Genomic DNA, 24725 nt, shown 5'->3' with positions numbered 1-24725 from the left:
TAAATTATGGTTGTATTTTTACTAATATTCATAGGATATGGTTTTGTTTCTTTCTTTACCTTAAATTTTAATGATTATATCCTATATTAATTCAAAACATTATTTTTTTTAAAGCATGATTGGTTTTTAGATAGTAACATTTAATTTTTTTAAAAAAATAATTAGATCTATTAGTATGGAGATTACAGGAAAACAAGACTACTATGGTTTGATTAGATCAGATATGGTCTTGCTGAGGTTGCAAAAAAATATATATTAGATTATCCTTAAGGTCAAAATACATATGAATATTATGTGCAACAGCATATAATAGAAAAGGCAAATAAGAATCATGAATGGGTAATGATGCTAAGTGTTGCCACATTTCTCAATACCCCGATAATGTCTCGTATATTTCATGAAATATTTATCCACATTATCTCTGATGTTTGTTAATATTTTAACATTATCCTTTGCCCTATTCATAACTACCTTAAATCCAAATCAATTTTTTGTTGCAATTTGCTAAAAGCATATGTATAATTAAATAAAAAATATACACATTGAATTGATATTAAAAAATGTGGCTTTGTAATAGCCTGCAAAAGATTTTCAGCATCTGCGAATCTTTTACTTTGTTTGATATGTAGGATTCTAGCGCTGCAAAAATAACTTCATATAATTCGATGAAAAGTCTCACTGATTGTTGTCTTTCAATAAATAGTTGGACAACATCTTTTTAGTCTTTTTTGATCATTTGAATCAATATCATTAAACGTTCGGATAAAAAGCTGCCTCTTTTGGGTGGTGTGCAAAAGTCACAAACCGACGATATTGTTTCTAAATTTTAAAAATATATTAGAATTATAAGAAGATATCTACTTAATAAATTCCAATTAAATTAAAATATTTTTACGTAAACCGTTCCGGATGTCGCGAATTTCGCATGTCTCATATATCATCAAATATAGGCAATGTGAACTACAGTGAGAACAGTTCTATAAAGCTTTCTAATTCTTGACTGCACCCCTTTAACGTGACCACTCATCGAGAGAGCTCGCTCTATTATATTCTTGGTCTCTCATTAGATTTAAATTTAAATCTAGGTCTTGAATGTATGCTAAAATTTTTTGGCTATCATCTTTGATTTAGTGTCATGTAAGTCAGTAAATTGAACAAAGTGTTCCTTCATTTTGAAATCACCTGATTTTAAATCATAAACCTTACTGCTATGGATAATTGCTCTATGTTACCAACATCCGAAGTCTCATCCGCCAAAACACTAAAAAATGTGATGCATTCACTTTTGAAGAAATTTCTTTCAATATGAACCTAACGGCTAATAATTCATTTTGAATATTTGGACTAAGGTAGGTGGCATTTTTAGCAGAGCTTTCAAAAAGCTTTATATAGTTATCATTATTATTACATAAGGCTAGCAGATATTCTATGAGCTCTTAATGCTAAGCCCTGCCTTCCTAACCAAATGATTGCATCAATTATTATAATTATTCTTGCTCTGTTGGTTGTAACAATATTAAATTTTTTTTTTATTCAATAAATATTAATGTTTATTTTCATTATGGCGATTAAAATTATATAAAATATATTCTAATCATCATGTGAGATGAGGCTGCCAATGAAGCTGATGTAATTGGCCCTGTGAATTGCTATTGGGAGTCTTTGTCTTAATAAGAAGCCTTCACGAGGTTCATCAGTTAGTTTGCGGATTAGCGATCCAAGTTCCTTGAAGAAAGAAAGAGCACGATTCCCAAAGGTAGTCAAGGTAGTGGAAATGATGGGAATGAATAAATGATCTTGGGATATCTCTGAATATTTTGCAATTTTTAGAAGCTCCTTGTTTTCCAGAATGTTAAGGGATTGATTGGAAGGAGCCAATGGATCAATACAAGAGTAATCCCAGACCAAGAATTGACCTCGCTTCCAGGGAATTTGAGAGATCCCGTCAGGGCGTTTCCCATCAGATCTGAAAAGACCAGAGGGTTCGAGAATAGAAGGAATTTGAGCGGATCTCAGAGCTCTAAGAATTATAGAATTGCAAATGTTATGTCTAACGATGCGGCCTTTACATGAAAGACAATGTAGACTATGCCTTCCATTTCTCAAAACAGCAGAACTGCAGCCGGCACAGATGTGGGGTTGGGTTACTAAGCAATTTAAACGGATGCCTATAGCATGAGTTAGCTCATTTTGGGTCAATTGTAATTGTAAGTTCGCGGATGGAATGGCTTTGAGAAACTCATGTCCAGAACCATTAAGCAGAGAGGAGAATAAGGGACGGTCCAATGATTGCATTCTGGAAAGGAGAGATTCGACGCAGCTTGCAATAATGGGCTTATCCCAGTCCTTCTGCTTGTTCGTTTCTGGAATTAGGTGGTCGGCAATGAATCGAGATTTCCATTCAATGATGGCACTATCAAAGGAAGGATCAGAATTTAAGGTATTAGGATTGACTAAATTTTTGGTTAAAAGACAGCTCGATATAAAGGCAGTTAAGGCAAGATCGGAAGGGGATCTGATGCCTAGTCCTCCCATCTTGGTAGGAAGGGTGGCTTGTGTCCACGCTAATTAATGGAATTTTAGATTAAGGATACTTTCAATTAGGACTTAATCCCATTTTCATAGATGCCTAAGGAAGTCGGAAATTTAAAAATAGGGGTAGAGCGGAGCGCGTAAAGAATTTTTGGGATATTGAAGAAATTTTTCAGGAGAAAAAAGGCTTTAAGAGAGGGAGAAGGGAAAATAGGTCAGCCAACTCATTAAGGGTTTCGAGTGTTAGATATTGATATTTTTTGATTCTTAGAGATGGCTTTTAAAGCAACCGATATCTCACAAGAATTGAGACCGTAAATATTTTAGTTCATATAATTTTTATATATTTTTAAACCATGTGATTATTTAAAATTGAATGTTTTTTAACCCTGTATTGCATACTGTGTATCTCATTCCACATACCACAAATTATATAATAAATATCTTATAAATAAATTGTAGGGTGTGTATTTGAAGCCACAATCCATATCTTCGATTCGGATGTTAATTTGGGCCACGTGATCTATTATTTATTTTTATCTTTCGCATTTTATTAAACCCTATTTTTAAAAATGGCTATTTTTTTATAAAATTTTTCTTCTCAATTTTCTACACATCGGAAAAGGATAAATAATATATTTTACAAATTTCAAAACATTAAAATTAGATAAATAAAAGGTAAAAATAAATGTTTATGAAATTATTTTATATATATTTATTATTTTTGATAATTATATTTTGTAATAATCATACGTGGTTTTAAAGACACATTATGCAAATAAGGTATTTTATTTGAGTTTTATATTTTTAGAATTACGAATTGTGATAACATACCTAACGATAGTGAAGATTCAAATTTAAGTGAAACGTCTGATTTTGAGTTTCTATCAACACAAAATAATGATTTAGGTATATTTAAAATTTATGCTCTTATATAATCTATAAATATCTAGATTTCAATGAGACAGATGAATCGGAAGAAGAAAATATCAATAATGAAAAAGAAATCGTTAGAAGAAAAATGGTTTGGAAAATTTGCTTAACAAATTTACCGTTAATTATTCCAAAGTGGAAAGGAGAAATTCCAACGGTTGATAAAGTTAAAAAACCAATGGATTATTTTAACATATATCTCAATGAATTAATACCTCTTATTGTTTACGAATCAAATTTATATGTCATTCAATGCAATTCCAATAAACCTTTGAATTTATCGAGAGATGAATTAGAAAAATTTATAGGAATTATTTTTTATGTCAATTATTAAACTTCTTATAGCACGTCTGTACTGGGCCACTAATACAAGACAGGCCAAGGTGGCAGATGTCATGACCCTTAATCGCTGGGAACAAATAAAATCATTCATTCATATAAATGATAATGACAAATTTATTCCACTTGGAAGTGAAGGCCATGACCCACTTCATAAAATTAGACCCCTAATAACTCTAACCAATAATATACTAAAATCTTTATCGATAGGCGAAAACATTTGCGTAGATGAGCAAATTATTCCATACAAAGGGATGAGCAGGTTGAAGCAATATAACCCTCAAAAGCCCCAAAAATGGGGGTATAAAGCCTTTCTACTATGCGGAGATGATGGCCTTCTGCATAATTTTGAAGTATATTCTGGGAAGATACTACCAGCGGAAGGATTGCCTGATGTTGGAGCAAGTGGCAATGCTGTGCTTCGTTTATTTTCTTATATACCGCAGCAAATTAATTATAAATTATTTTTTGATAACTGGTTATGTTCCCCAAATTTACTAGTCGTACTCGCTCAAAGAGGGATATTTTTCGTGGCCACGGTCAGAGGTAATCGACTTCCAAATATAAACTTCCCAACAGATAAGGAGTTAAAAAAAAGGCGAGGATTTTTTGTTTAAAAAAAACAATAATAAACGGAGTGGAGCTAAATTCAGTGAAGTGGCACGACAATCGTGCTGTGACTTTATTAAGCACTTTTGTAGGTGCACATCCTCTAATAGACTGTGAAAGATGTGATAGGAAAAAAAAGGATAAAATCATGATAAAATGTCCAAATATTGTTAAAATTTATAAAAAAATGGGAGGTGTAGATGTCATGGATTCTTTACTTTCCTTATATAGAATTCATACGAAATCAAGAAAATGATATCATAGAATTCTATTTCATATATTTGACATGTTACTATAAATTCATGGTTGCTATATAAACGTGATTGTAATAGTATATCAATAGCACGCAAGGATCGATTAAGTTTGTACAATTTCAAAATTTCGGTGGCGGAAGTCCTTTGCAAATATGGCAAATGCACTTCAAACAATATACCAAAACGAATCAGTTCAAATTGGTTATCGGGAAAAATGTAAAAAAGGACCAGCCCAATATTTACCAAATGAAGAGGTTAGGAAAGACCTCACGGCTCATTGGCCCAAATATAATGTTAAGAAGGGTAGATGTAAAATGCCAGGATGCTTATTTATAACAAAAGTATCTTGCAAAAAATGCGGTGTATATTTATGTTTTACGCCCACAAATAATTATTTTTTAGATTTTCATGAAAATTAAAATGTTTAATTTTTTAATATTTGTTATATTTAAATAAAATTATATATATTTATAGTATAGAGTACAATAAAAATTATTGTGGAAAAAATTGAAATTTGTATCCTTAATTGCATAATGTGTATTTTAATCCACATACCGTTCATCTTCTAAGAAATTTAGAATTTTTTTTAAAAGAGTGAGCCATGAGATTATCAATAGTATCGAGAGAAATAAAAAATCTAGTTTGCCAAAAAAAAATTATTCTAACATAGTACATGCATTTTGATATCGTATATAGTATTTTATTTCTAAATTGAAACCGTTTAAATGAAATTATTCACAATATAAAAAAAAATTTTAAATGAAATTATTCACAATAATGATCTGCATCGGGCCTAATTTTTCAAGCCCGACCCGGCCCGAAATTTTTTAAAAAAGTTTTACCGGCCGGGCCCGAACCCGAAATTTTTTTTAAAAAAATTTATGGACCCGGCCCTGTCCGAATTTATTGAAATATAGAAATTAATTTATATAATAACTCAATATAAAATTGATACATTTAGATATATTTTAAAAAATTTCCAAGGTCCGACCTGACCCGGCCCAAATTTTTTTTTAAATATTAGACCCGGCCCGGCCTTATATTTTAAATAAAAGGGCCTAACTTTGCAGATTTCTAATATAAGTATCATATAACTTGGGTTATTAATTATAACAAAATATTCATGTGTTTTAGAGGTAGGCGCAAACCAGCCCAAACCGGTCAGTTGACATTTGTAAAAAGGTTATTTGCCCTGGCCCATAAAATAATTTTGTAAAAGTTGTCTAACCGGCCCATAATAAGAACATGTAAGCTTTTAAAAGCTTGCGGACTTCAGATATGAACCGTAAAAATATTTCACACCGGTTGTCCGGCATAGACAGTAAATATCGCTTCCAGGCCTAGTCCGTGGGTCGAATACTAGTTTCAATAGATGCTCTCAAGTATTAAATTAAATATTTTCTAAATGGTTGTTAATTAATATAGCGTCTGCAGCATTCAATATAAAGAAAGAGACTGAGATTTACTTTCGTTGATACCAAGACTTGAAATCGGTAGTAAAGGAATTTTCATTTCCTTTTCTCTATCATAAAAATTGGCTCGCCGGAGATAAAATGTGGACAACCGAACCTATGAATATAATTTATTCTTATAATTTTGAAATAGTTGCATCGTTATGAAATGATTATTTATTATTGTTTAGATAACAAAACATATGTATCTTTTATAAAATATACTCATAAATAAAGAATTTTAACCGGGATAACGGGTCCCAGTTCAGATATTTTTAAAAAGAATTCGTTCTTGTTCCGTATCCTAATCTTTTAAGAGGTTTTAGTTCTAAATTTTGATAATAAGCAAAAACGAAGAAAAACACTAAATTACACAAAATTTAAAATATTATATATATGAATTAATTTTCCCAGTATTTCAATCTTATTTTATTATAATAGGTTTAAAAATATATCTTTAGAAGACCTTAAACAATTAAATGTTTATATAATCTAATATACTCTTGTCATCTTAAGCATCTATTGAATGGATGTTCACTTCAGCAAAGGAAGTGCCGAAATTTTTTTTATCGATTAAAAACTTTGAAATAAAATAATTTTATCTTTGAAAACGTGTTATTTATGTCAACCTTAATCTGTGTGCAAAATAATAAAAAAATTAATTCGAAAATGTTTAAAACTGAATCGAATAACAGGTTATAATATAGCTCAAACTGTATTTTTCGGTGCCCGAGTCCAAATTTAAAAAAATTTGTCCGAGCTCAACCGAAGCACAAATTTTTTATTTCAGCCCGACTAAAAAAAATTAGGAATTTGAGTTTAAGAATTATAATGGGAAAAATATAAAATGAATTTATTTTTAAATTCATTCTATAAAAAATTTTATAAGAAAAATCTGAGACTATTTAATTGAATTAGTTAAACGGAAATATTTCATAACTGTTATAATAGAATATTCTAAATTTTATATTGACTAAATTTAGAATATAATATATATTTTAGTGATCTGCATCGGGCCTAATTTTTCAAACCCGGCCCGGCCCGAAATATTTTTAAAATAGTTTTGCCGGCCCGGCCCGAACCCAAAATTTTTTAAAATGTTTAGCCGGCCCGACCCGAAATTTATTTTAAAAAAATTTACCGGCCCGGCCAGGCCGGAATTTATTTAAATATAGAAATTAATTTTTATAATTACTTAAAATAAAAGACATATATTATATAGCGTTTAGTTTCAATAAATTAAATCAAAAAATTTTATTTTACATAAAAAATTCAATATAAAATTGATAAATTTAGATATATTTAATAAAATTTCCAAGGTCCCGGCCCGAATTTTTTTTAAAAATATTAGGCCCAGCCCGGCCCGATTATTTTAAATAGAATGGGCTTCGGGCCGGGCTCGGGCCGAACTTTGCAGATCTCTAATATATTTTATACATGATTGAATATGATATATGTAAGGATTAGAGTTTTAAGTAGTACAATACAAATCACAAAAAATTGTGATTCTGATTGACATTTCGATGAAACAAAATTATTATTAAAGATATCTCTTAATATTTAATTTTTGGGCCTCGAGTTGACATTTCGATGAAACAAAATTATTATTAAAGATATCTCTTAATATTTAATTTTCGGGCCTCGAGTGCGGCTGCTTCTTACAGCCCAACCCGAGCCTGAGAAACAGTCAATTTCTGAGCCTGAGAGTCGGGCTTCGGATAACCTATGCAGGGCTCTAGTGATAATCATTTTTATGGTCAAAATTTATTTTCTAAATTTTAATTTTCAAAATTTTACCTTTAGGTTTCCTTAAAGTTTCAAACTTTTTGAAACATGTTTTGGAAAATTAAATATATTTAAAGCGAAGATTTAGATTTATTCATAACTAAAAATATAGTTCAATCAATATTTGTATATGCTGATGCGTCTTCGTAAGAGAAAAAAATTTGAGACAATATGCTTAGATTTGATTTAACCCCAAAATATATTTTCAGTTCTTACCCACTGAAATGAATGAGAAGGCAAAAGACCTCTACCCTTCCCCTTTCATGTTAGACACTGATTATACGAAAACATTATTTTATTTATTTACATAATAATTTTATAATATTTACAATTTATTTTGAGATAAAAAAAAATCATCTCGTAGCGGATAAATGTCTTAGCAATGGATTATAGTCATCAGGATATTTTTGGAAAAGTATTTCGCCCTTAATAGAACGGGAATTAAGATAAAAAATTTTGTCTCCAATTTGATAATTATCCGAGTCACCGTGAGTTTTTATTGATCGATATATAGCTTGGCACAAATTATCTCTCTCGGTAAAATTATTATGCTGATCGAAGATTAACTTAGAATTACATTCGTGAATCGATTTTAGGTTTAAAGTAACATCGGAATATATTTCATGGCTTTTTATATTAGAGAAGGGATTATCGGAGTGTGATTCAGTCGATTCGATTTCTTTGCTTGGCTTTTCATACTTATTACAAGAAGATATATCAGCCCAGCAAGGTAGTCTAGTGCTATAACTCCAATCCAAACCACTGTATTTGAAGCAATGTAAATACATGGGGAATTCGTTGGTATATTTAAAATCGAAGATTTGATCCCCAGAGGATAAAATATCATGAAATTTGGGATTAATATTCATTTTTTCGAACTCCTTAACACAATCAATGCATTCCGGGTCATACCATGGTGGGAAGATTGCAGACTCACCTGTACTATAAAATGATATTTGATCTCTTAAAGAATTATCAAAACTTTTTGTGTCATTTTTGACCAGTAAATTGTTGATTACTTTTACCCTACTTAATTTATCTTTACTGTTATCTTGGTTATTAGTAGCAACCGTTTTAGGTAACTCTATAGGGTCCTGGTTGCTACTTATAATTAAATCTTTTATTACATCGTCTAAAGGGCGCTTGTAATCACAAAATTTACCTTTGAAAGGTCCCCAGCCTAAGATTGTGTTATATAAGGGATCATTGATTATGGGATGTCCAAGATATTGTGCGTGTACCCTTATTTGATGAGTTCTCCCAGTTAAAGGTTGACATTTTAACAGACTCATAAATTTGATATTCTCTTCTATGCCGTGATAAAGATTCGTAAACTCATAAGATGGACAAGTATTATATGCTATGACTGCCAACCTTTCAAATTTAGTCGAGCATTCTTTGGCGCCTTCTATTTCTGCATTTTTAACAACTGCTGATATTCCAATTTTATAGGAGAAAATTTTAATAGGTTCTTTACAAATTGCAATGTTCCTACTCAAAAGATTAGCATTGATTATATAAATATGTAAACTTATCAAATATGCCTTCAACCAAACAAAGATATTCTTTTATGGCAGTTTTATTCAAAATATCACCTTGCATTTTATGAAAAGTCTCCAAATTTTTGGCAAATAATACTAACCCCGATGTTAGTCTATCGATTCTATGAATAGAATACAAGTTATTAATGTTATATTGCTTAGCTAATATACACATCAAGGAATTTAGTCTAAAGTTACCGCATGGATGTACCTGAATTATTCAAATAATATAGAATAAATGATATTATCTTAATTAAATCTTAGAGATTAGCATGCCCTAAACAAAAAAATCAAAATGAACGTCACTCAGACTTAGTACAAATTGATCGCTACCAATTAAATTGATAAATTATTCATATAGAGTAAAGATTTCTATTATTTATTCTAATTTGTGCTTAAAAAATACTTTTAAAAGTTTTTGATTAAATAATGTGCAATTATCTAACTTCTTTGAAATCACAACACTAATATCATCAAATTTCATAAAGATGAGATCAATATCAAAAGAGATTCGAGATGTTTGTTTGAAAAATTCTTAATGGAAAATAGAAGTATTGTTAAAATAACCAGTAATATTTTTATATAGAAAATAAGTTAATTAGTTACTTTTGGAAGTATATAATAAACTAAGTTATAATGCTCAATCTGTCATCCATTAATTTTGTTGGTTTCGAAGTAACCAAAAACTTTTTCTTCTATATAACAGTTATTTTCATAAATTATCATCTGATTCATATTGTGATTTGACACAATTTAACGGCTGATCGATTTTTAAAATCTGCTTATGAAATTAATTTTTCTTTATTATAAATTTTATTAAATCATGTCGAATTCTACTGAAAAAATCATTTATGAGTTCATCTGATACAGAGTAAAAATTTAAAAAAAATTTAGGATGATGCTACTTAACGAAAAGAATAAATCAGCTGAAGATCAAATCAATCTTAGTATATTGGATAGGAAGTATTTTAAAATTGTGTGAGCAACCAAAAATACAATTGGAACCTTGCACTTAATGTAAAAAAACTTTAAATAGCTCAAAACTTTTCATCTAACTCTTCATCAAATACTTAAAAGTAATTAATATATTATTTTTTTAAGAGAAGAAAAATCATAATATTTATATCCAGGGTGTCATATATGACAATATATGAGGTGATGAATAGTAAGATAAAGAGATAAAAAATGGAAAGTTACGGACATTCATTCATTATATTATTATTAGCATTTCTATTATTATTATTTTTTTAGTTAATAATATTATTTTTTAATATACATGAAGATATTTGACAGAAATAAACGATATTTAACATATTTATACAAATAAACATTACTAATTATTATATTAATTATACTTTAATTAAAAGAGTATATAGGGGAGACCGGGGACAGTTTGTTCATAAAAAATTGAAGTGCTATAAAAAATAGACAAAGCAATTTTTCTAAAATGTTTTAACGTAATTTTATTCTTTACATATATCTATACGGTAGAAATTAATATTTAAGAAAAAAATCATTTAATTTTTAATTAAAGCAAATTTAAAAAAAATGAAAATTTAAGTTTTATGAAAAACACCCGTGGTACTTATTATCCTTTCACGTTATGTGTCATAGCGCTTTTTTATTTTTAGATGTAAAAATTTTTTTTATATAAAAGTGTTGATTCTAAGTAAATAAATAAAAATTGTCAAATATGTTAAATTTATTAGGGTTCATCTATATCACATATTAGAGATATGCAAAGTTAGGCCCGGCCCATACCCGGGCCCGCTATTTAAACTAATCGGAGGCTGGGCCTAATATTTTTAAAAAAATTCGGGCCGGGTTGAGTCGGACCTTAACATTTTTTTTAAATATATCTAAATTTATCAATTTTATATTGGATTTTTTATGTAAAATAAAAATATTTGATTTTCTTTATTGAAATTAAACGACATATAACATATGTCTTTTATTTTGAATAATTATAAAAATTTATTTCTATATTTAAATAAATTCGGGCCGGGCCGGGTAAATTTTTTTAAAAAAAATTCGGGCTCGGGCCGGCAAAACCTTTTTAAAAAAATTTCGGGTTCGGGCCGGCAAAACTTTTTTAAAAAAAATTTCGGGACGGGCCGGGCTTGAAAAATTAGGCCCGATGCAGATCACTATCACATATATCACTCGGAAGTACTTGTCACTTAAATCTGTCATATAATTACAAAAAATAAGTCAATCATCTTCATATTGTCATTAGTGGTCCTAGACAAACTAGTGACTTCTAATGTTTTTATAAATATAGTTGGATTTTTTTTATTCAAAATAATTCCTGCTTAAAAATGGCTAATACGTACCCAGACAAATCCTGTCCCAGGTCTTCACAATTAATTAAAATTTAATTTTAAGATATTAAATTACCATAAATTGTGTCAATATTTTTATAAATGATAAAATATATATTTCTTTATCATATAGAATTAATATTAAGTCTTAACAACGTCTATAAAAAAAGTTATTAGTGAAAATGTAAAATTTTCAAGTTACTTTTGGTATGTTAAAATTTAAATTTGCATTTAAAATTTTTCATGAGCAATTTTGTCCGAAACATTTTTGGACCTACTTAAGCATCTAAGTTCAAAACTTAAACTTTATTAATTTTTAAATTATTCGAGAAGGAAATACCTACCCCGGGAACACATTATCCCCGGTCTCCCCTACATATAATTCAAATAACTAACCTAGTTAAAAGAAAAATTTGTAGAAGAATTATATTGAACAATTTGAAGAAATATTGAAATAGAAGTAATAAGTTGATTATAATCAATTTAAGAAAAATCTTTTAAATAGAATTAGAAATAGAATAAGTTTAGAAAAATTTTTAAAAAGAAGAAAATTAAATTTAAATTGAAGTATTTTAAAAGAATAATAATTTGAATTTAGATTTAATAATATAATAGAAGAGAGTAAAAGAATTAAATAAATAAATATAAGTTATTAGATTAGAAGATTTTGAAGAAATATTAATTAAACTAAAGTTACCAGAATTAGAGTAAAAAAGGTGGAATTTAAGTAATTTAAACAAAGATATAAAGAAAATTTGTATAATATGTGGCATACAATAATATTTATCTTAGTAATAAGTATTATTATAAACATAAGAAAAGTGAGAGTAATAATAATAAAATTATTAGTAAATACCTTATAAAGAAATCTCATAGAATAAGTTTAAAATATTAAAATGTAATAACCATTAGTGAGAAGGATAAAAAGTAAGTATTATTTTAGCAATTATATACACCTTATTATTATTAATAATAGGAATGTTATTAGGAGGGAGAAATAGAAGAGAGGATATAAGGGAGAAGACAAAAAGTTACAAGAGTAGAGAGAATATCAGGTATTATAACTGTAGTGAAGTAGGACACTTCGCGAGTGAATGTAGGAATAATAGATTAAAGAGATACCAATCAAAGGAAGAGGAAGGAAAGAAAGATAGGAAGTAGGACTGATAAAGGGACATTATATTAAAGTTTAAAAAAAATTGTGTAAATAAATTAATTAATTTTATAAATATACATTTTATAAATACATATAAGATTATTTTAAAAAATGGATAATTAGAAATTATAAGAAATAGGAGTATATTTGAATATTAATAAGTGTACTCTTTAAGGTGAGAAGGTAGGAAAGGATAGGTGATAAATAAAATAAGGAAAAATATTTGAATAATAGTGATGATAAAATTAGAACCTAATAAAGAAAGGAAGGATTTTTAGGGAAATAAAGAAGTTAAAACTAAAGATATAAGGAGTTAATAAAGGGGTTTAGGAGATTAAAAATTTAATCTATATTACATAGGTTGAACCAAATAATTTTATAGGCGTACGTAATAGTACACACAAGCCTACATTAGAATTAAGGTAGTGAGAAGATTATTTTATTTGCTACAGGTTGAATAATTTTATAGGCGTAAGCCTATATTAGAATTAGGGTAAAAGAAGGAAGAATATTTTATTTGCGGAATGTTGAATAATTATATAGGCATGTGTCAGAGCACTTATAGCCTATATTACTATAATAGTTCTGGTAAAACAATCGAATAGGCGTACAGTGTAGTATAGATAAACCTAAATCAAAGGGAAATAAAGGTAGTGGAACATGAGAAAAAAAGGGGGAGAAGAAAGAAGGGAAGGATATTTAAGGAAATGATAACAGACAACATATAAAGACTGATATGAAAAGATCAATAAATTACATAATTCACTAAAGCATAAAGTAAGCTGAGTTTTACTAGTTAGTGTATATACTTCCATCATACAAATTTTAAAAAAATGGGTCAAGTTAAATCTTCAGTTGATTTTATATGGAATACAACAACATATTCAAACCAGACCAAGCAATTTGTGCAAAATATTTTAATGCCAGTTCAGAATATTTTTATAAACAGGTTATGATTTTTAATTTTTTTTTAATACCTTAAAAAATCTTCATAAGCCAGTTCAGGATGGGTCATACTAATCTCTATTTTATAGTCTACTTTGGCATGTAGGTCTTTGGTATATACTTATAAATGAAAACTGCCTAACAAAAGAGCTTTATAAGAGATAAATTTTAAAATATAGGATTTGACAAAAAAATTAATCATAAAAAGCTTTTATAGTTATTCTGAATTCATTAATTTTATATAAAATAAAGATATAAAGCAAATTTGTTAAGAAATTATTGTTAAATAGTCAATGATGATAAAAATTAAGAACATGACGGCCCACTAATTTATATAAGCAGGCCTACATATATAGCCAGGACTTTAAAAATTCTCTGATTCCCTGGTTGCTAGATTATTTCAATGTCATAAAACTAAATACAAATTATTTACTGGAATTGAACTAGGTTTTTCAACTATAACAACATTCTTGTCATTATTAAGTATTACAATATCTGGATGTGAATTTACAGGAGTTTCATGACGATGGACTTTACTTTGTAATTTATCCCCATTCTTTAGTATATAATCTAATTTAACTTGATTTTCATTGACTCTTAAATAACCTTTTTCTATTTTCCTTTCCTAAAAAGGGTTTTAATTTAGTTAAATTAATATTATTTAAACATATTCCTCAGGGGAATATAAACGAAATTCATTCCTGTATACATCTATAAGCCGTTTTCCAAACCATCGGCCTTTGCAGTGGGTTTTAAAGGTAAAATAATAAGGAGTAACTTTACGTAAACCATCTTCAAAATAATATTGACTTATAGATAACTGTTCATCATTAAAACCTAATGGTTTGTCTGCTTTCTTGATACAATTCTAAATACATTGACAACATAATAATATTTAACTTATTAACTACTTTTTTTTTGAATTGATGAAGAGTATACTGGGACTGTGAGGATAACAATCTTTTCGGCATATATAAATTTTTATACAAATTTAAAAATTGAGAATATACCGTCATGCATATGCAGGAATAATAAAATTATGCTAAAGATAGTTTGAGTGATATCAATCAGGACAGATCGACACTGCCATGGGCCCTAGAATATTTCAATATAGAATAAAATATTAGAAGTTAAAATTTAAATAATAAATGTAACCCTAGTTTAGATATATTAACATCGATTAATAATATTTTATTAAATTCATCATACACCCATCTTTTCCCCAAAATTATGAATTAACAAGTTTTCATAATTGGTTTATGATTCTTGTCATTTTAAATTAACTTATAAATCTTTTTTTATCCAGTTTAGGCAGATGATATAAATAACGGCAGACGCCATATAATTATGTTAAATATTTATAAAAATATAAAATAATATCAAACTTAACACAATATTACCATTCTCTGCCCCAATTGAACGATTATTCAGCTCTGTTTCTATGCACAAAAGATCAAATCATCAAAGGCTAACAACAAATTGTTTAAAAAAATAAATAATATTAAAAATTATGCTGATTTATTTGTATTTACTAATTAATTTTTATTCTAATATTGTTTTCATTATTATATATATACAGTTTACAAGAACCAGTTCTGTACAATAAGGTTACAAGCTATATCATATCCATGTTCGTTCGAAACTATTCTTCTTCATGTTCGTTTGAAACTATTCTTCTTCACCTCATGAAAGACGGCAAAAGGTAAAAATAAACACAATTCGAAACTATGATTACTGCTGGTACAGCTGATAGCTTAAAAATTTTAAGTTATTTTACATTCATTCATATATACTAAACACGTTTTTTTGGTGAAATGATCAAATGGAAATCACTGAATTTAGTATGTGTAGATTACATAGAAGGTTTTAAAAAATATAAAGGGCCTATTTATTTTTTTAAATTTTAGGCGATCAGTTATCAAAAGGGATGGCAATATTTAGCCTTCTACCTACAATTATACTTTCAGGACTAATGGCTTTGATCTTATTAAGACGTGATCTTCATACTGTAATTTATTTAAGAAACAAAATACAACATATATTATAGGCAATATTTTTTATTGGCAATTTTTTAAATTGTTATATTAGTTTTTTCTTGAAAAAGTATTTTAAATCCCCTAGACCATTTAGAGGTATTTTTGCATCAAATACTTAATTTTCTATTTTATTTTTAAAGATAGTCAAAACATGATGACGTTTGGTATGCCTTCTAGTCACTCTCAGTTTGCTTGGTTCTTTAGTATATACATGATATTATTTATATATATAAGGTATTATTTCTTATATTATAGTTTATCAAATTGTTTTTATATAGAATAAGTTTTAATAATCAAAATTCCCCTCAAACCAATCCTTTGAAAATTCAAATAATTAGGCTTTTAATCTCTACCTTTTTGGTTGTATTAGCTTTACTAATATCCTATAGTCGGTAAATTTTTTACAATTTCTTTAAAAATTTTTGATTTATCATTTCAATAAATAATTACACATTATGGTTATGAAAATATATTATATATGTATAAATGTTGTTTATAAAATAATAATTTTTTCTTATACATTTATATTTACTCTAAAATGCCATCTTGCCCCAATTTAAAAATAAGATATAAAATTCAATGTAAATATAAGATACTTTATAAATGGATCTAGATACAGACACATTGTCTAAAAAAATATCTAGATACCGATATTTTAATAAAAAATCTATCTAGATACATATACAGATACCACATTTTTATATCTATATACAGGATCTAGATACTTGTATCTAGATCCTTTAACAACTCTGATCCTTATATAAGGAAAATCATTGTTAGGGCATTTTCTGACAGGACGTTTTCTTCAAAGTGGTTTATTAGGCATGTTTATAGTAAATTTTTTTATTTCCAAACAAAAGGATAATAATTTGCTGAATTAATTTTTTATATTTTTCATTAACAATCAAATGCCACCTGAGAGTCATCAACTACTGAGTTTTTTTAAAAATATTGTATTATTCAAAAAACTTAATTTGACTAATTAATATCCTTTTATTTGGAAATTTGGTGTTTAAGATATAAAAGGTTTTATCAATTATAATTTTATTTTTTAACAAAATGAAAAGATCAAATGATAATTTAACTTTAACAATAATATGTTTATATATTGATCAAAAGTACATTTACGATAGTCTATCAATTAACATATATTGTATTTTTAAACAAAACACGATTTATTTAAAGTTAATTCATTACAGTTCTCCCCACTACAAATTGAATTTATCATGATAAGGTAGTGGAGGTTTCAAAACTCTTTGTTTACAAGTTGTGTTTCAATTATGTTCTGTATTATCCAAATCTTCCTTCATTGTTATGGGTATTTCCTTAGCTTGTACATAAGCATCCCTCAGTTGGTCAGCATGCTTGTTTTTTTTCAATACCCTCAGACTCAACATCATATAATGTCACACTTTTCCGTTGAACCATTGCCCCTTCATGCCATCCTGCAGTCCTTTCGTTTTTTACTAGGGATGTACCAATATTTTTTATCGAATTAGATTGGGCTGATATTTCACCTATTTTAAAATATCGGTTATCAACCAATATTATAAAATTTGCCGATCCGTTATAAAATGGCATCTTTAACAAAAATAAAATGTTATAAATTTTTAAAAAAAAGTAATATCTAAAATCATTTCTTTTTATTAATAAAATCGAAATCCTTATTTTTTTAATAATAATAATTAATTAATAAACATTCTGCCATATTGTTATTTTTTTGCCCATTCTGTTTATAAAATTGTGCGATAATCTCTTCAGAATCTGGTTTTAGTAAAGCTGGTGATATTGATAGTTACCATCGCCGCAGGTTGATTTCCGATAAGCTGGAAATTTTGGTATTTCTAAAAAAAAATCTTCGATATATTAATGTTAAATAATATTTTAAATATTTATTCAAATTATAATATATTTGTTTATTACTTATTATGTACAGAGATTTATGTTGTTAATTATTATATAAAAGTGATTTAACAATAAAAATATTTTATTTACTTTTAGAATTGCAATAGAATTGAATATAAACTATAACTGATAATTATAATATATTTAAATGACATAAGTTATGGTATAATTAAATTATAGATGTTATACTAATAAAAAGTATATTACAAATTAAAACCATTGGTATCTTTACAGAATACAAAATCAGATATGATATCGGATCGGTAATCGGCCGATATCAATTTAATATCGGATCGGCCTCCAAAAAAGTGATATCGGCACACCCCTATTTTTTATCCAAACCGTTGTTTCTCTTTAAATTCGCAGGACTCGACATTCCTATCTTTATAATATTTTTGTTTCTATAATGCGTTTTCAGTCCTTTCTCTTGTATATAGTTTTCACTTATCTAACGTCGTCCTGAGCGGCCTTTTAAATATCATTTAGTTAGGGGATTTACCGGTAATTGCATTTGAAGTATTTCGGTGAGTATTTAAAACATTCGCTAAATTTAACTGGTGCGGACTCCCACATCTACTTCTAACATAGAAACACGTCTTTATCGTACATATATCTTTCAGCCAATCCGGGCTATAAGGGGCCGATCTAAAATGTATTATGTTGTTTTTAAAAAGAAATCTTTTAAATTCAGATCAAGTAAACTGAGTACCATTATCAGAAACAATGTAACAGCGTAACCTGAATCTAACGAAATAATTACGCAGATTATTTATTACACTCGCCGAATTAATGTGTAAAAATTGCAACTTCAACCCTTGGTGAAGGCGTCTACGCAAATTGACCAATACTTTCCAGATACAGGGCTGGTCAAACCAATGTATATTCGTTCCCAAGGTCGGGTTGGAATGTTCCAATTGTATAATGACATTTCTCTGGCTTCCGCTCTTCCTTCCAGGTAACTTTTGCAGCATTTAACGAAAGCTTCAACATCACGATTAAGATTTGCCACAAAAAACATAGCATCTACATAATAATTTCATCCCCACTATCCCAGGATATCCTTGATGTCTTTATATTATCAGGGATAATAATCCTATCATTATAAAATAATAATCCTTCTTCTAACGAAAATTATCTTTAATTTAAATAAATTTTTTAAAATCTTCGAATAATTATTTATATTATCAGTATATCAATTTTCAAGTGATATCATTGCCCGTTTCACTTATGACTTTACTGCGAGTGAAAGATTAAATTAATTTTTAATTCTCTGATTTTATCTTCGATTTTTTTGTAACCTCAATTGCTTTTTCTTTCTACCCTCAAACGGGACAGAGCGTCGGGATTTTAAAAAAAACTAGGCCAACCAACCTTAGTAAAAATTTGGAACCGGGCCAGGCAAAACTAAATTCCAAAATGGCAGGATTTAAAAATCTTGCCATTTGCAGACCTCTAATAATAAAGTAAAACAAAATGTAATCTATGCTCAACTATAAATAAAACAATAATTATATATAGCGCGCTTATCCTCCAAGATTAATGCTCCATCTAAATAATTATGTTTGCAATTTAATAATTAAATGATATGCTGCAATAAATATAATGTTTTAACCAGTGATACGAATCCGGGTTGGTTCCGGGTTCAGCTCGGATTTAGAAATTTTTGATTTGATTAAAAAAATATACGTTTAAATCATAATTTAAAAAAAATATTATATATTTAAATCATAATTAAAAAAACTAGACATAAATTTTATTTGGACGTATTAACATAATATCTTCCAAAGGTTGTTATCCGGTCGATCTCTGCAGTGAAAGAATGAATTTTAAATGTGAAAAAGATCTTTCAACGTTAACCTCTATTAAATATATTTATATAAAAATATGATAAATTAACTTGGGTTTCAGTAGTAGCAATAATTATATAAATATGGGTACTGCAGTTTAGCATACTTCCAAAAATTCAAATTATTTTTTTTCCCATTCTTTTAAAATCGCCAAATTCAATAATTATCGTTCCAATCTTTTTTCTGTAATCTTTGGTCTTCTTTTGAGTATTTTCTACTGCCTTTTTTAAAGTTATATCAATTTCTCTAAATCATCTTGTTCAATAACTTCAATCGAGATATTATAATCAAATAAAATGGGCGTGGATATGGGTTTAATCCTACTTATATAAATTAACAAAATACCTCTTCGCACAAATCTATTCATCTCCATTAAGTAATTAATATCTGTAATATATAACCTTTATATTTAAATAAATTGAAAAATCTCATTATATTTTTAATATTTATATATATATTTTACAAATATCTTAATATATGATTTTAAACAGTATTCACTGAACCCGGGTTCAAAAAAATTCCCCCCGGTTCGGTTCTGGTTTTCGGAAATTTTATTAACTTCAAAAATATATTTCAGCAACCCTGGGTTTCTTTTCTGGGTTCGGTTAGAATCCCGTGATTTAACCAGGGACGAGAACCTAACCCAAACCCTTTTTAAAATTTAGGGTTCAGGGTTCAAGCTTTTTTTTTTAATTTTAAAATTTATTTTTTTAATTCTATATTTTCATTTTATTTATTTTAAATTATATGTTAAAAATATATAACATAAAAAACATGTAAATTACGATTTTATTTATAAAAGATTTCCTTAAGAGTTCTTATTTAAAACAATTGTTTTTTTATTCAAAAAATATTAATTTTAAAAAAAAACATTTTTTGATCATTTTTTCATGTAAATATTTTTGTTACATTAGTCTGCCATTTTTCGTATAAAATATTTAAAATAGAAATATAATGTTATTTTTTAAATTTTATTGTAGTAGTATTATATTATATATAATATATTATAATTATGATGATAAATTATTTTTTTGGCAATAAATTAAATTTTTAAAAAATATGATGTTTCTGTTATTTTAACTAATTTTAATAAGTGATTATTTTTTTGGTCTCCGACCCCTGAACCCGAACCGGGTTCAGAGATTTTTCACTTAACCCACCGAACCCATTTTTTAGAAGGAGGATTCTCGTCCCTGGTTTTAACTACCGCAGATCCAATAAAATAATTGTAAAATTTTCGATACTATACTATTTTTTAGATAATTAGTTAAGTGATAGCAATCAAGCCATTTATTATTTTTTGCTATGAAAAAATAAACGGCTCACTCAGTCGCTTTTCAACTTATTAAAATTCTATTTGCAAAAAAATATTAGTCAAAGTATTTGTATTTAAATACTTTATTCAAATTATTTTTAGATATTTATAGTATTTATATTTTAAATTAAGATAACCTTTATTTATAATCGAATACATATACGAAAATTTGTCCAACCCTGTATGAACTGTTTATATTATATATATTTATCCACATTTAGCATATACCTTTTGTATCACACACCAAATCAAGTATTAGTTGGTGGAATATTGGGATTTTTTTTAGGTTTATCATGGTTCATTTTGGTGCAATATATCTTGACTCCATATTTTTCATACGTTTGTTCATGGTATATTAATTTTTTAAAGCTTTTATTAATTATTACTTTTTTTTTAATTATAAACTTTTTTAGGCCTATTTGCGAAATGTTACTGATACGGGATTACACGCTTATACCAAACATAATATTCTTTGAGTATCAAGCTGCCCGTTGTGAATCAAAGTACTATTATATATTATATTAATATAGTTATTGGAGCTATAATATGATGCCTAAATTTTTATCTGACTTTTCTGACTAACTTTTTTGAATCCGATCAAGAGGCCTGCTTTGATTTGGGCTAGGCTAAAATAAAACTCTGAATCAGTCTTCATTTTTAATTTTGACGTTGCCTTTAATTGTTTTAAGGATTCCCCGTCTTGATGTAGTGAACATATTCATCAAGTCCGTATATGAAAGAAGAGCTTGTAGCAATATTATATCAACTAGACATTTTCTTACATAGAATTTATTTTTGGGGAATTAGAGGAAAGTTAAATAAATTCGAAATTAAAAAGAAGAAGGAATGGTAGATTTTAAGAATTTTGGGTTTGTCTTGAATTAAAAAGGATAGAGTAAAATTAAGTATTTGTAAAATTATACCCAAATTTTATAAGATAAAATTTATGGTCTGTTTAACAAATTCAGTGCTATGCTTTAATGACCTGTTTTTTTAGCAATTTTTTAAAAATCTAAATCTTTTATCTAATGTGTTTTAATATTTTGAGACAACTTACATCTACTAAAATCGTATTTCAGCATGTATGAATCAAAATTACCTCCTGAACCTGAATCAAAGATAATAAGGACCTGACCTTAGTCATAAAATGTTATAATTTTAATAATCTCCTAACAAAATACAAATCTTAACTAGGCCTAAAAATAGAAACCCATGCCACCCGGGTGTTAGATATCAATTAACAAGTTGAAAAATGACTTTAAACTCACCTGCAGTAGTACCATTTGCACGGCCCAGCGCAGATTTTTTTTAAAAATATTTCGGCCCAGGTTTTTTATTTTCAGGCCCCAGCCCCTATATTTTTGAAATATAAATTTATTTTTAATTTTTATAGATAATTATGATGATTTAAAATAATCGGTTTTACAATAATAATATACAGCCTGGCCCAGGTATTTAAAAAAATTTGTTGGCCTGGCCCAGGTATAATTAAGAAATTTTTTTTTAGGCTCGGCTCAGATGTATTTAAAAAAATTTAAATACGGCTGGTCAGACCTGCAGTTCTCTGACAAATCTGGTAGGCTGTAAAATGAAAAATATTTTTAAATTCTGGCCACACCTAAAATGTTATCTCCTTAGGTCTCAATTAATAAAATGAAATATCTAACTATTACCCAACTTCAATATTATTTATTATATATAGTATTGTTAAATGGCTCGTTTTAAGCCGATTTTTAAAAAGGGCTAACTCAATATTTTAGCCAGAAAAACAATGCCTAAGCCTCCGAGATTTCGATAATATATGACGACCTTTGTTCCTACTATGAATAAAATATTCAGGCTTGCATAATATTTTAATGGATGAAATATTGAGTTAGCCGTTTTTAAAAATCGATTCAAAACGAGCCGTTTAACAACACTAATTATATGCATTTTAAAAATTTCGATGAAAATAATATTCAATTTATATTTTTTAATATTAAAGAATATAAAATTTTATTAATTTTTATTAAAATACATTCAAAAATAAAGTATTAAAGCACTTTAATCATAAATTATATCCATTTTCATTTATCATTCATAAATAATTGTTAAAATCAATAACTTATCTTAATAAATTGTTTTCTTATTAATCCTCTATCTAGCATATTTTTAAAGGATACATGAAAAATCATTAGATAAAAAAGATGACTTAATATTTGTAAAAGCAAGATGAATTTTCAGTTAAATTTAGCTGTAATACTATTCATAAAATAATTGATTGTAAAGACCCAAATCCTAAAGGAAGGCCTTGTCATAAAGAAGATTGGGTCTTTATAAAAATCATACTTGAAAAACTTCTTAAAAGCACCCAAGATTTGATTTATGAATAGAAGTCTATTATAGGCAAACAGATTTCTGAAATGCCAAAGGAGAATTCATAAAATGAAATATTTATTTTATAAAGTATTTATTTAATTATTGTTGTGCAGCATAAAGTATTTTTTAATCTAATCCATATAAAAAAAATACTATTAATGGTAATGAAAATATGAAAAGATTACAATTCTTAATTCTCCTTTCAGATCATCTTGTTTGAAGTGAACTATGGTAATGTTAAATATTTATTAATCGCAAATAATAATGAATCCTTTCATACTGATTATTTAAAATGAATTGTTAATTTAAATATTTAGGGAGTACAATAATATGTGAATTTATCAGTTCAAAGGGTGTTAGGATGTCTGACCTGTGAACAGCATGCTATTAAAAAAATATTAGATTAACATCTTCACCCAATTATCCTTACCATATTTCCTGACGACCCAAGTATATTCAACAATATGGGACATGCCATACTACAATTTTAACTAAAAAATGGTTTCCATGTTGGTTAATATTTCATCATTTAAATTCAAGAAACTTTATGTCATATCATGAAATAACAATTGAAAATCCGCTATAGTACTAGGATAAATTGAAATAACTATACAAGAATATGTAATTCGACAACATGGAAACCATGCAGAGATCTCATAAATGATGTGAGATAGGACAAACAGTTATAAAAGCAATTAGGGATTAATTAAGCATTATTATTTTTATCTAATTTTTAAAATACAATAATAAACAATTGCAAATGGATGAATATATATGAAGTAGGGTTATTCATCATTTTTTACCAATATAATATTTGAAAATAAAAAAAATATTATTATAATTTTTCAAAATTAGTAGTCGTCAAAGAAAAATTATCAAAATCAAATCACAATGAAGTGCATCAAATCTGACTACAAAATAAATTCACATCACAACTATTTTTTGTTGTCATAAAGAAAAAGCTTTAAAAAATTAAAAGAAACATGACATTTTTATTTATAAATTTAGCCAATGAGTAACTTTTTTGTGTGTATATAATTTTATGTGATATATAAAATATTTATTCTAGATAAAAAAAATTTAACAAGTGAAATATTTATGCTCATGTCATAGACCAAACCCATGTATATTTTTTTAGATAAAATATTTACAATAATTTAACAATCTTATAATAAACCATAAAGTTCTAAAGATTTGTATAAATGTGGTTATTATATTAATTGCACATATTAGATTACGTATTTATAAAGCAAAATTTAGTTACTTTGTTAAAAATCTGATATAATCATGATTATCTTAAAATATTTTGTTAGAAAAATTCAATAGATTCTACATTTTTAAATAAAATTTAATAGGTAGCCACAATATTATACAAAAAATATTTAAATATTGATTACA

At 27.3% G+C, this 24725-nt stretch overlaps 3 protein-coding genes across 3 annotated transcripts; 2 read left to right on the top strand and 1 right to left on the bottom strand.

The window, feature by feature from the left end:
* Positions 1-2805: 2805 nt before the first annotated feature.
* LOC135924331 (piggyBac transposable element-derived protein 3-like) lies at positions 2806-4421 on the top strand. Its single transcript, XM_065459389.1, has 4 exons — positions 2806-2846; positions 3344-3441; positions 3486-3719; positions 3811-4421. The coding sequence occupies exons 1-4, from the start codon at positions 2806-2808 to the stop codon at positions 4419-4421; spliced, it is 984 nt and encodes a 327-aa protein (XP_065315461.1).
* Positions 4422-8256: 3835 nt separating this feature from the next.
* On the bottom strand, positions 8257-14837 carry LOC135924330 (pseudouridylate synthase RPUSD2-like). Its single transcript, XM_065459387.1, has 6 exons — positions 14778-14837; positions 14704-14734; positions 14534-14658; positions 14300-14491; positions 9435-9655; positions 8257-9394 (listed from the first exon to the last, which is right to left on the bottom strand). Exons 1-6 carry the CDS (start codon positions 14835-14837, stop codon positions 8257-8259), a joined length of 1767 nt encoding a protein of 588 aa, XP_065315459.1.
* Positions 14838-15665: 828 nt separating this feature from the next.
* On the top strand, positions 15666-24428 carry LOC135923796 (dolichyldiphosphatase 1-like). Its single transcript, XM_065458742.1, has 8 exons — positions 15666-15729; positions 15774-15874; positions 15914-15998; positions 16043-16136; positions 16181-16294; positions 21191-21319; positions 21383-21472; positions 24183-24428. The coding sequence occupies exons 1-8, from the start codon at positions 15681-15683 to the stop codon at positions 24220-24222; spliced, it is 702 nt and encodes a 233-aa protein (XP_065314814.1). The 5' UTR covers positions 15666-15680; the 3' UTR covers positions 24223-24428.
* The last annotated feature ends 297 nt before the right edge of the window (positions 24429-24725 follow it).

This window comes from Gordionus sp. m RMFG-2023, chromosome 2 (genome assembly GCF_954871325.1).
Source record: "Gordionus sp. m RMFG-2023 chromosome 2, tfGorSpeb1-WG-v2, whole genome shotgun sequence".
NCBI classification, from domain to species: Eukaryota; Metazoa; Nematomorpha; class Gordioida; order Chordodea; family Parachordodidae; genus Gordionus; species Gordionus sp. m RMFG-2023.
The sequence above is the reverse complement of the archived record's forward strand: the minus strand, read 5'-3'. Positions and strand labels throughout refer to the sequence as shown.

Excerpts from the sequence above, each read along its gene's own strand:
- LOC135924331 (XM_065459389.1), top strand. The coding sequence starts at position 2,806 with ATGGCTTTTAAAGCAACCGATATCTCACAAGAATTGAGACC. Across the intron at positions 3,442-3,485 it reads AACACAAAATAATGATTTAG|ATTTCAATGAGACAGATGAA; the intron begins GTATATTTAAAA and ends ATAAATATCTAG. Across the intron at positions 3,720-3,810 it reads AAATTTATATGTCATTCAAT|CACGTCTGTACTGGGCCACT; the intron begins GCAATTCCAATA and ends AACTTCTTATAG.
- LOC135924330 (XM_065459387.1), bottom strand. The coding sequence starts at position 14,837 with ATGCCGAAAAGATTGTTATCCTCACAGTCCCAGTATACTCTTCATCAA. Across the intron at positions 14,735-14,777 it reads TTCATCAATTCAAAAAAAAA|AATTGTATCAAGAAAGCAGA; the intron begins GTAGTTAATAAG and ends CAATGTATTTAG. Across the intron at positions 9,656-14,299 it reads AAAAACCTAGTTCAATTCCA|GTACATCCATGCGGTAACTT; the intron begins GTAAATAATTTG and ends TGAATAATTCAG.
- LOC135923796 (XM_065458742.1), top strand. The coding sequence starts at position 15,681 with ATGATCAAATGGAAATCACTGAATTTAGTATGTGTAGATTACATAGAA. Across the intron at positions 21,320-21,382 it reads TTTTCATACGTTTGTTCATG|GCCTATTTGCGAAATGTTAC; the intron begins GTATATTAATTT and ends AAACTTTTTTAG. Across the intron at positions 21,473-24,182 it reads GCTGCCCGTTGTGAATCAAA|TAGTCGTCAAAGAAAAATTA; the intron begins GTACTATTATAT and ends TTTCAAAATTAG.